The following is a 12,736-nucleotide window of genomic DNA, read 5'->3' as shown; positions in this document are numbered from 1 at the left end:
AGAGTGATTGAGATTAAAGGAGAAATCCAGGCAAAGTGGTATAAGAAACCTGAAGCAGGAAAGATCACTTTCACCCAAAGGATCAGGAGAGGCTTCATGGAAGAGGTGGCACCTGAAATATTCTTTGAAGGAAAAAATTTCAAAGAATGGAGATTGGAGATTGGGTGGGTGAGTAGCAGCATGTGCGTAGTAGGGATGGATCATAGAGAGCCAGAAGAAAACTTGGAGATCATCTGGTCTAACCTCATTTTAAAGAAAAGAAAACAAGGCCCAATAACGTATGAAGTCACATAGGCAGCAAATGGTAAAGCTAGAATTTGAACCCAGGTCCTATGACTCTAAATCAAAAGTTCTTTCCACTGTACCAGAAGGAAGATGGTAGCCTATTTTGTCTGGAATAATATAGTACGTGTAAAAGAGGATAGTGTAAGAAGGGTGGAAATAATAGTTGGACCCAGATTATGAAAGTTTTTGAATGCCAGAGTGTATAGGGAGATTATATGGCAGTAGGGAGATTTTTGACAATCAAGCTTAGAATGGCATCTTAAGAAATAATCATGATCAGAATGGCATATTAGGAAAGTTTCCTGGGCATCAGTGTGGAGAATGGATTAGAAAGAGGAGAGACTGTAGGCAGGGAGATGAGTTAGGAAGCTGTTTAAAACATGTCAGGCAAGAGGTGATGAAAGTATGAATTCAGGATGATAGCAGGTAGAATGTAAAGTAAAAAGTGGATGGAAGTGAAAGAAATTTTAGAGGTAAGATTGACTTGATAAAATTGACTGGATGTGGAGGGGAAAAAACCCTGAGGTTCTCCTAGCCTAGATGACCAAGCCTAGTGGTCATATTAACAGAAACACAGAAGGGGCAGGGATAAATTTAGGAGATAATATGAGGAGGTGAATTTTAGATGCAGTAAGTATGAGGTCTTGGTAGCATTTCCAGATGATGATGTCTAAAATGCAGTTGGAAATTTGCATTTGGAGTACTAGGGATGTGTGTGTGTGTGTGTGTGTGTGTGTGTGTGTGTGTGTGTGTGTGTGGAGGGAGGCGGTTTGTGTGTATGTATACACACACACATACATATATACATATATATATATATATAGACAGAGAGAGAGAGAGAGAGAGAGAGAGAGAGAGTCTCTCTCAAGGATCAACATACTTATTTAAAGGTCAAGAGGAAGATGAGTATCCAGTTAGGGAGACACAAAAAGGAATAAACGGGGAAATAGGAAAAGAGAATGAGACCAAAGTGTCATGGAAGCCAAAAGAACAGAAAGTTTCAAGAAGAAAGGTGTCAAAAATGCCAAATGTTCTAGAGAGGCCAAAATGGATAAGAATTGAAAAAAGTTTCACTAGATTTTTTTTTTCATAAGAAAGTCATTATAATGAGAGTAGAAACTGGAGAAATTAGGATTATGGTGTGTTAGAGTTAAGAGGGACCTTAGAATTATCTAGTCTAACCTCTCATTTTTCTTTTTTACAGATAAGGAAATCAAGGCCCAGAGAGGGCAAATGACTTGTCCAAGGTTATACAACAAATTCACCATAGAGCCAGGGTTAGAACTCATTACATCTGACTCTCAGTCCAGTGTTCTTTCCAGTAGTAGTAGAACTCACATTCTAAGGTGAGGTGAGGGGCAAAGAGATGGCATTGACCCTCTTCCATTCAAACTGGGAAGACTATGAGAAGGAGACAGGATTTCAGGAACTCTTTGAAAGTGGGGAGAGAGAGAGAAGCTGGCAGGCTGGCAATAAAAAAATCATTCAAAACACATTTGAAGATGTGTTTGGGAAGAAAATGAGCAGATGTTCAGTCATTTAGGCAGGGTTACCTGAGATGCATAGGGAGTTGTCTGGGAGAAAGAAGCAGGTAGGGGGTTGAGGCAGGTGAAGGAACTCTCATGAAAGACTTTGAAGAGTAGGCTGCCACCACTTTCTCACATCCCAAGAGATTAGAGTTGTGATTGGTGGGAAGGGACTGAGGAGCACTCTTAGGTTAGGTTAGGTAGATTTTGTGAAGCCTGCTTTTCTAACATGACTCACAACTCACGTTTTTCTCATCTTCCTTTTTCCCTATACCTCAGATTTCACCATCAAGCTCTTGTGGAGCTGAAGATCCTAGAAGTCCTGAGAAAGAAAGATAAAGATAATACATACAATGTGGTACACATGAAGGACTTCTTCTACTTCCGGAATCACCTCTGCATCACCTTTGAACTTTTAGGGTAAACTGTCTTTTCTGTTTTCTTCTTTCATGGTTGAAGATGGGCTTAACCTGTAGTAGGAAGGATTTAAGTTAGAGTTCTATAAGGCCTTCTGGACTCTCTGGGTTATATTAAATTATCTTGTTTTGATCCCTTTTCAAAGTAAATTTTTTGATACACAACTTCCTTAACTTTCCTTCTATTTTTTTTAATCTTTTAACGTGCTTTAAATATTTCTTGTTGTCTCATGGAGTCATTAACTTCTGTATGGTTCACTGTACTTTTCAGGGAGTCTGTTTCTTGGATAAGATTTTGTACCTCTGGTGTTAGGCTGTTAAATTTCTTTTTAAGTCTCTTCTCCGTAGCTATGATTTCTTTTCCAATTATTTACTCTAGCACTTGTATTTCATTGAAAATATTACTCTCTAAACTATTTCTAATTTAAAAATTCTTGTTTCATTTCTTAATGGAAATTCTAATTGATCTTGTGGTGAACTATATCTTTCTTTGAGGCTTTGCTTGTCGGAGTTTTGGAATTATTCTTTTCTGTGTTTGTGCCTTGGGTATCCTTGGCACTTTATCTTTTTTGTCTCCTCATTCTTCCAGCCTTTCTGGATTGGGATTTTGTGCTAGGACCAGGATCTGCACACTTCTAATAGGACTGCCATGACCTTGTTTGGTCCTGGTCTATCTTCTCTAGTGTCCTTCTGCTGTCTTCCTCCAGGTATTATGTGCTATATTTTTCAAGGATCACAAAGGCAGCTCAAGCCAGAGAACTGCACACTTTTACCAGACTCTGAGTGGTCTAATCAAGGGCATGATGTGATAGCAATCATTTGGCAAGGTGATAGCCCTCCTGCAATTTCCAGATTCCAGATCTTGATTTGGTTCTTGATAATGCAACTGTAGACTTGCTTTTGAGTGGAGATCCAGTAGAGAATTGCTGGCCCCTCATACTCTCAGATAGCATGAAGGGTCTATAGATTCAGGGCAACAAGCACCGCTTGCTTACCCCTATTCTTGGCGTGGGGCTTGAGTCTTTGATACCCCTCTCCGGGTCAGAGAGATAGATAGTGTTGAGACCCTGTTCTGGTCCCAGGCTGGGTCTGAGATATCCTCTCCCAAGTCAAAACAACAGTGCTATAGTCCTATTCTACTCCTGGGGCTGAATTTGCAATCCCCTCTCTGGGTCAGAGAGATAGTTTTGAATTCCTGCAGCTGAAACTGAGTTCTTTTCTGAGAGGTCAGAGTGACAATGCTGTGGCCCTTTTCTTCACCTAGATGTTCAATTCAGAACTACTTTCTCTGGGTTAGAGGTACAGCACTATGGCCCTTGTACCCAGGGGCTTAGTATGAGGTACCTATTCCCTCTCTGATCAGAGTGACGGTGCTACAGACCTGTTCTGCTCCTGGGGCCTGAATCTGTGATTCTAATCCACCCCATTCCACAGTTCTTGTCCTAGTCACTTGCCTAAGGAGCAAATTGTGATCTCAGGCTGCATAGATGACCCACTGTATTTTTCCTTAGATTTCCTGATCACTCTATTTGACCTAGTACCTTTCTTAGATCTTTGTTAGAGTAGTAATGGTGTTTGGTCACCAAATAGTAAGATCAGAAAGAAGAGAATCTTCTGTTGAACTTTTACCTAGTCAATTTTAGTTCAATATAAGGCAGAATTTTTCATGCTATCCAACAGTGGAAATAGAATAACTAGAAATATAATAATAATATCATATAAGATATAATAATAACTGGATGGAAATAATATAATACCTGGAAATACTCAGGCGGAGTCTAGAGACCAGCGTCATGCTGTAGATAGGAATCAGGCTATTGTGGTGGTGAGTTGAGATGATTTCTGAGGTGTCTTTACCTCTTGGCATCTATGACTCTCTGCTCTCAAGTTGCTCAGAAAGAGGAAGTTAGGAAAATTCTGACGGAATTATTGAAGAGAGTGAATCCATACCATGACACTTTCCTCTTTCGAAACCAGCAGGTATAATTCCAGATTACCCTCCAAAGTGTCCCAATTTTTCCACATCCTTTCTAACATTTTTTGCTTTCCCCTTCAATCATTTTAGCCAATTTGGTAGGTATAAAGTTGTCTTAATTTGCATTTTTTTAATCAATAAGGATTTAGAACCTTTTTTCATATTTTGTAAATTGTCTTGATTCCTTCATCAGAAAACTGACTATTCATATCATTTGACCATTTAACAGTTGAGGAATGACTCATATTCTTATAGATTTAACACAGTTCTATCTGATAAACTGTCTAAAAATTTCTTCCCCCCAATTTTCTGCTTTCCTTCTGATCTTAGCTACATTTGTTTTATTTGTGCAAAACCTTTTTAGTTTAACGTAATCAAAATTATCCATTTTACTCCTAACTTTGCTGTATCTCTTGTTTATTCATAAATTGTTCCCCTATCCATGTATGATAAATAATATGTTCCATGTTCTTCTAATTTCCTCGTAACATCTCTCTTTATATCTATTTTATTCTCTTTATTTTCTTGAGCTTCCAGTCAGAGACAACACTTCTGGCTAAACCTCTCAGTGTTAGATCTATCTTTATCACCTCTCTGAGGAGGTTTCCCCATCTCAGTTGCTCCCTCCTAACTATATTTCTAATAAGTAAAACCAGATGGCTAGTGGTTACTACTGTTTATAATGACAAAGTGAAACAGGGAAAGGTAAACAAGCTCCTTTCCTTCCCCCACCCTCCCAACTCCCATGTCTAGAGGAAAAGTCTTTAGGGTATTATGAAGGCGCTCTAGACGGAAAAAGAGAAACAGGATTACCCTCCTGAGTTCTTTATTGAAGGAGCAACATAGCTTTAGTTCTGACATATTGTCTGCCCAAGAAACATGCCCCTTTCTTTGTGGCAACTCTTCTGGCTTCTCTTCCACTTTTCCTAGCTCCATGTACTTCCCACAGCACCCCTTTCTTATCTCTGTGCTTCTTCTAGTCCCATCAAGAGCTGGGCTCCTCCTTGACTGTCCCTCCTGGACTTAGTGAACTGATTTTTTTTTTCATTTTTATTTTCTTACAGGTGTCTAGCCTATTTTATTCTTAATTAATTAATTAATGTTTAGTTTTCAACATTCTCTTCCATACGCTTTTGAGTTTTAAATTTTCTTCCTCTCCCCAAGATGGCGTACAATCTGATATAGGCTTTACATATACATGAACTGACTTTTAAAGATCATTCTGAGACATGACCTACCATGATCTGATCTTCAAGGGCTTAATTTGCATCTTATGAAGAAATCAGTTGTCATAACTGTCTCCTTCACAATTGTTTTACCACCTCCTTGTCTGCCCCCTTTTTTTGTGATTAGATCCTGGTCTTTAAAGGACCACTCTCTTACTCTTAAAAAGACAATTATAAGGAATAACTCTTTGGGGATATAATTGGATATAATTAGAAATTAAGGTAAGATGAAAACAAATTACATTACTAAAATTTTAAAAATCCAATAGATCCACCCTGTACTTTCCTCATTTAAACTAGTTTTTTTTCCCTTTCTTCACCAGGATCAATTTGTATGAGTTGATGAAGAATAATAGTTTTCAGGGTTTCAGCTTGTCTGTGATTCGACGCTTTACACTTTCAGTTCTAAAGTGTTTGCAAATGCTGTATGTAGAGAAAATCATTCACTGTGATCTCAAACCAGTGAGTATTTCTTCTGCACATACCCTTTCTTCCTTTTTCTGACCATTCTTCTCCAATTGTGAATAGATACCTGACTTTGTAACTGTGCTGGCAATTAAGGCTGGAACCCAACACCTCTTTTTCTTTTCTTTTAATATTTTTCTTAACATATTTTATTTTTACATGACAAAACTACCCAAACCCTCAAACAAACTGCCTGTGAAATATACTACACCAAAAGAGTTAAGTAAAACTGCCAAACAGTGTGTTTTTAACTGTGCTAAAATGTTATTTTCCACTAATGGATGGACATGTGAATGTGGGTGAACAGTGAAGGAGAATAGTTCCATTTTCTAGCTTACTGATCACAGAAAGAAGGGATAAATGCTTAAACTTTAATAATTGAGGACCAACATTTCCCATTGTCTTTGTTCTATTGTTGATTTTTGTCAGTGTTGACTTAAAATACATTGCTGTATGTAATATAATATATATATACATATACACACATATATACACATATACATACACACATATACATATTTAGCTTTGTTCTCTTCACTCTGAATTGCTGCATGCAAGTTTTCCCAAGTTTCCTTGAAATCATCTTCATCTTCATCATTCTTGATGGCACAATAGTATTCCAGTACATTGATATTCCTTTAGCTACTCCCAAATTATTGAGCATGAATTTGTTAATGCAAACAATGCTGTTCTGAACTTTATGTTCACATGGGTCTTTTCTTGCTATCACTGATCTCCTTGGGATATAAACCTATTCGTTAGATCTCTGAGTCAGAGGGTATGAAAAATTTAGCACCTTTTCTTGCATGACTGCAAATTGTCTTTCAGAGTGTCAACTATATTCCCAGGCCAACTATAGTTCCAATTAATCTCTGCTAAGATTTTCAGAGCTGTTATTAGGGAAAAAAGTCAAATGGACTAGTGGGTAATATGATGGCAGCTAAGTACTGCAGTGGATAGAGCACAGGTCCTGGGGTCAGGAAGACTCCTCTTCCTGAGTTCAAATCTGGCCTCAGACACTTACTAGCTCTGTGCCCCTTGGCAAGTCACTTAACCCTATCTGCCTCAGTTCCCTCATTTGTAAAATTAGCTAGAGAAGGAAATGTCAAACTACTCTAGTATCCTTGCCAAGTAAACCCCAAATGGGGTCACGAAGAGTTGGACATGACAGAAAAACAACTAAACAGATAATATGACAGATAGGGACAGAGACCAACTAGGGGCTTTTTGGGAGAACAAGAATCTTAGGAAACTACTCTGTGTCTTAATATATGTAATATGGTTTCAGAAAAAGAAGAGTTGGGACTCTTAGCTGTTTTTTATTTTGTCTATGGGACAGGAGCAGCCTATGGAAGAGCTACCAGGAGATCTGGCTATACCAGAATAAATGAATAAAATTTAAAGTAAAAAAGAATGATTCTTTAAGGAAAGTATTTTGCAAACCTTGGAGCACTATACAAAATATGAACTCTAATTAGTAATCAAGTGGTATTACCATGGAAGTATAATTCTTTTCAATTGAATATATATTATAAAGCAATAAGTATTTGTAAGGTATTGTTCTAGGTTCTGGGGATGCCAAGACAAAAATTCAACAGTCTCTGTTCTCAAGGAGCTTACATTCAAATTTGAATACACATATGTATATCTATACATAGATAAATAAAGCATAAGTTAATTTGATGAGGGTGAAAGCACAATGTAAAGAAAAAGAACAACAACAAAATAATCATAATTGAATGCTAGAAAATGATAATGACCAAACTTGATTTTCAAGAAGAGATATGAGAATATATCTCCCTACCTTCTTTGCAAATGTGGAGGACTACAATTAAGGAACTTTGCACATAATGTCAGATGTAGCCTTTTTTTTTCTTTTTAAAATTTTTTGTCACAAGAGATGATTATCTGGGAGGAGGGAAGAGAAAGCTATATTGAGAAATGTAGATAATATAAAGTTTAAAAATATTATTAATATTTTATAAACCAATGGAAAGCCTCATGAAGGAAGTGCTTCCTGAGCCAATCCCTGAGGAAAAATAAAAATTCTGAAAGGAAGAGATGAGGAAGGTATGTATTCCAGGCATGGGACTGCGCATTCAGTCAGGAGATGACAAATACAGGAAATGACAAATAATAGTCCAGTCTATATGGAATGTAGAGTACATGAGAATGATTAATGTGAAACAAGGTTAGGAAGATAGCTTGAATAGCTTGGAACCCAATCAAGTCTTGGACTTGGAGTCAGGAAGACTTGAGTTCAAATGCATCCTCAAACCTTTATTTTCTGTGTGACCTCTAGGCAAGTCATTTAACATCTCAGGTTCCTTGTCTATAAAATGGTGATAATAGAAACATTAATTTTCAGGGTTGTTGTATCCAATGAGATAGCCTCTTTAAAGTGCTTTGCAAATCTCAAAGTCCTATATAAATGCTAGTTATCGAGTCAGACTGAAGAGTCTATATTATTCAAGAAGCAATAGGAAAACACTGACAATTCTTGAGCAGGGAAGTGACATGGCAAAATATGTGCCTTAGGAAGATTCTTTTGACAACTGGGTAGAGAATGTATTGAAAAGTGTAAGACTGGAGGCAGGGAGACCAATTAGGAACTTATTATAATAGTCCAGACGAGATGTGGTGAGGGCTTGAACTAGTGTGGCAGAGACCCTATTGAATAATAGGATTTGACAACTGATTGGATTTGAGATAGGGAGAGAGAAGAGTCAAGGATGACTTCAAGGGGTTACCAACTTGTACAGCTTAGAGACTGGGATTTCTCTGCCATATCTCAGCTCTTACCAATAAATCCCTTCACATCCACTAGGAAGAGAATCCAAGGGTCCTGTCTCCCTGCCCAGGATTCTCTTTATCTTTTCCTCCCTCAGCAGCTTAGAGATAACATTTACTTTTCCCAAAACTTATTGTTGGTTTTCCTATAGTCTATTGTAAAGGAAGGCTAACATTCATTCCAATTATTGCCCTTTGTCTCCCTCTACTGTCACATTCATAAAATGGCAAAGTGGGAGAAAAATAAGAATTTGAAAATTCTGAGAGACCCAGGGAGATTATTTTATAAATCCCCTTTATTTTGTAATAGGAGGAATAAAGAACTTGTCCAAGGTCACATAGGTTGCAAAGGTAGAATTCTAATACAGTCTTATGACTCCAGCTCTGTTAATTCTTCTATTATACTATGTTGCATGAATTCTTACACACACACACACATACACACGGTTTCTATGTGCATTCAGAAGTAAAAATATCTAGGAACAAAGAAAATAAAAAAAATGTCTAGGAACTTACAATCTAGTTATAGAGACAGGACACACACTCACAAAACACGGTTAAGTAACAATATAAGTTGCTGGGCTGTTGTTCAGTCTTTTTAGTTGTGTCTGACTCTGTGACCCATCTGAGAAGATGAGTCTTCCTGACTTCAGGCCCTGTACTCTATCCACTCTGCCACATAGCTGTCCTAAGGTGGTGGGTACTAAGGACCAAATAAATGGTCTGCACAGTGAAGGCGATAGGTGTTCAGAGAATGAAGAGCTCACTGTGGTCTATAGTAGCCATGGAAAGATGAATGTGAGAGCTATTCTGAAAGAATAGGATTTGACTATGCAGAAAATAAGACGGAAGGTTTTCCTAGTGAGGAGAATATTACTGAAACATTGCGTGTATCTTTTGTTTCTTCTCTAGGAGAACATTGTTCTATACCAAAGGGGTCATGTATCAGTTAAAGTGATTGACTTTGGGTCAAGTTGCTATGAACATCAGAGAGGTGAGATTCTTTACTAGTTTCCTCATTGAGATTCCTTCATTTTCTTTCTCTCACTGAAATGTTTCTTTCCTTGACCTGTGTCTTATCACATATCTATGTAAGTCATTGGCTCTGTAGTACTTCTTTGCAAGCTCTGGGCAGCAGACCTCTTAGCAGATTTACTAAAGGGCATCTGTATCCTGCCCACTATGCTGGACTCTATATGGCCAAGTGAAATAGAAACATTTAGCAGGATATAGCTCTCTCACTTTTGAATGACCTGCGCTTTTCTCAGGCTGGAGGATATACCAGCAATGTTCTCATGACTGTCCTATCTACCAGAACAACTTTTTTTTAAGGTGCTTAAGAGTAAGACAGGGGACAGGTAGGTGGCACAGTGTATAGAGCACTGGCCTTGAAGTCAGGAGGACCTGAGTTCAAATCTGGCCTCAGACCAAACACTTGACACTTACTAGCTGTGTGATCCTGGGCAAATTAATTAATCTCTCAGCCTTAGTTTCCCCATCAGTAAAATGAGGGTAATAATAGTACCAATCTCACATGATTGTTATGAGGATCAGATGAGATAACATGAATGAAGCACTTTTTAACCCTTTAAATGCTATATAAATGCGAAAGCTTTTCTCCAGGAACTTGAGGAACCTAGGACGAACGGTACATGCCTACCAAACTGGTGTTTAAGACATAAGTATTAATTGCTATCTCCACTTATTTATACTGAGCTTTATGATTTACAAAGTGCCTTTCCTCATAACAATGCAGTGATATACATAGTGCATGTATTATCACCACCATCTTTGATTTCAAAAGAAAGGCACAGAGCTAGTAAATGCCTTAGGATTTAAACTGGGTTTTTCTGTTTGTGTGGGGGTGGGTGGACAGTGGACCCAGGACAGGACCTGCTGGGCACAGATGATGCTCTTCTTCCTCTGAGTTAACTGATGAAGGCCAGGAAAGGGGAGAGGTATGTATGTTTGGGGGGTGGGGATCCCACAGTGGCCAATGGTGCTGTCCAGTAGAGGGTGCTGGTTATCCAGGCCTGGGTCTGGGGTCAGCCATGGTCTGTGTGATGCAGGTGCTATCACCTTCTTTTCCCTAAGGTATGACAAAAGAGGTGGCCCTTCTTCTTGCCAAGGCCAACCTACACCTGCACTTGGGTCCCATCCTCTCCCATCTTCTCTACCAGATTGCATCCTCAATCATTCTTTTTCTTCTGAATCTTCAACCTCTCCAAACAACTGATTTCTTTTCAAACATGTCTTAAGTCTCCGCTATCTTAAAAAAAAAAACCCTTCTACTAGACCCTACCATCTTCTTAAGCTATCATCCTATATCTTTCCTCCCTTTCTCAAATTCCTTGAAAAAGCTCTCTAGACTTGCTATCTTTACCTCCTTTCCTCTCACTCCTCAACCTTCTGCAGTCTGGCTCACAACCTCATCATTCAAATGAAACTGTTCCTTCCAAAATAACCAGTGATCAATGACATTATAAGTCTAACCCTAAGTTGGCTTCGATTTCTCCTCTCAGGGTTCTAGGGGCAAACCTAGAAGGAGGGGGGAGTTTCATTCTAATATCATTAATCTCAGTCTCAGTATCAGTTAATCTCAGTAATATCATTCAACCAGCTAATATTCCCCCAATATATCATCATTGTCAATTAACCAGTTAACACTGATTAGCTTTTACTAAGTGATATTTACTAAGAAGGTATAGCAAGGACATAATTAAAAAAAATAGCCCTCCAAACCAGGAGAACACTCTCCTTTCTACATACTGACTTAGTCTTTGGGGAAAGCAGACTCAAAATGATGACTACCAAGCATTCCATCCACCAAGTTAATTTCTGCATGTAACATAGTTGATGAATGAGTTGCTCCCTTGCTTGAGGGACATGAATGGTATTGTAGTTGCTGGTTCGATTTGCTTCTGTACTAGTTTAAGCAGATTGCTCCTTGGGGCTGGCTTCTCAGCAGACTAGGTTGCTGGGTCTACCAGTAGACTCTGATATAGACTCCAGTTGCTGAACCTCTGGTGGATCTTCCAACCTTTTAAATCTTACAGGTCTATAACTTGGCCTATTCCATCTCTGATATTCATTCACCTAAGATCAGGAAAGAATAAAATACAACAGAGACAGAAATTGTGGCATCATTAGTTTACGGCCATATGGCAACCTGGACGGGGAGACAGTTACAACAGAATCTACCACTGCTACTATTTCTACCTCTCCTCTCTATCCAGAGGCTCATAGCATTCCTTCTTCCTTCTCACTGAAAAACCACCAAAGAAAAGGTAGTTCATGTGTTCAGGTCATTTGTATGCTCAGTTCTAGCTCAAAGTCAGTTCAAAAGCTTTTCAATACTGCACTGAAAGCTGGTGGGAAGCCAACGAGAGATGGTGATTGAATACCTGTATATGCTCTGAATCAGAAAAGGAAAGAGCCTTTCCATTGCACATTTTCGGAAGCAGACTCACCCAAGCCTCCATGTAGATTACCAATAGAACATTATTCATGCTCCAAAGACTGGTCTCTTATTGGCCAGCTTCTTCCTCCCCGCTCCCCATTGCTCCCTGCCCCAACACAATGACTATAATGATATAAGTGAAAAGATGGCTTGAACTCTGAATAATGGAAAAACAAATGAAAATCCTAGAGAATGGATAAAGAAGCCTACCATCTGGTCCTGACAGAGACCTGGGAAACTACTATGAAAGAGTGTTGTATACATTATTAAACAAGGTTTTTGTATCAGATGCTTTTCATTGTCACAGACAAGGAGAGTTCTATCTGCACATGTAGGAAATGATAATGATGTAAAAATAAATGGCATCGATAAAATGTATATCTTAAAAAAAAAAAAGGAAGCACTGATCATAAAGAGCCAACGTGGTTTCATTATGGTCATACCAGGTCATACCAGACTAATCGCATTTCCTTTTTTGACAGGACTACTAGGCTGGTAGATCAAAGGACAACTGTAAGGTATAGTTTACCTAGATTTTGGCAAAGCATTTGAACAGAGACTCTTTTGCTATTCCTATGTAAAAGATGGAGAGG

General features: G+C 38.5%; 1 protein-coding gene across 1 annotated transcript in view; it reads left to right on the top strand.

Moving 5' to 3' along the window:
* DYRK4 (dual specificity tyrosine phosphorylation regulated kinase 4) overlaps positions 1 to 12,736 on the top strand; it is a 41,631-nt gene that overhangs the window by 14,273 nt on the left and 14,622 nt on the right. The window contains exons 9-11 of the mRNA XM_027856469.1: positions 2,091 to 2,231; positions 5,752 to 5,890; positions 9,596 to 9,677. Coding sequence (XP_027712270.1) covers positions 2,091 to 2,231; positions 5,752 to 5,890; positions 9,596 to 9,677 — 362 coding nt within the window. The remainder of the gene's footprint in view (positions 1 to 2,090; positions 2,232 to 5,751; positions 5,891 to 9,595; positions 9,678 to 12,736) is intronic.

This window comes from Vombatus ursinus, unplaced genomic scaffold, assembly GCF_900497805.2.
Source record: "Vombatus ursinus unplaced genomic scaffold, bare-nosed wombat genome assembly UNPS02011431.1, whole genome shotgun sequence".
NCBI lineage: Eukaryota > Metazoa > Chordata > Mammalia > Diprotodontia > Vombatidae > Vombatus > Vombatus ursinus.
This window is presented reverse-complemented; position numbering and strand designations above follow the sequence as displayed.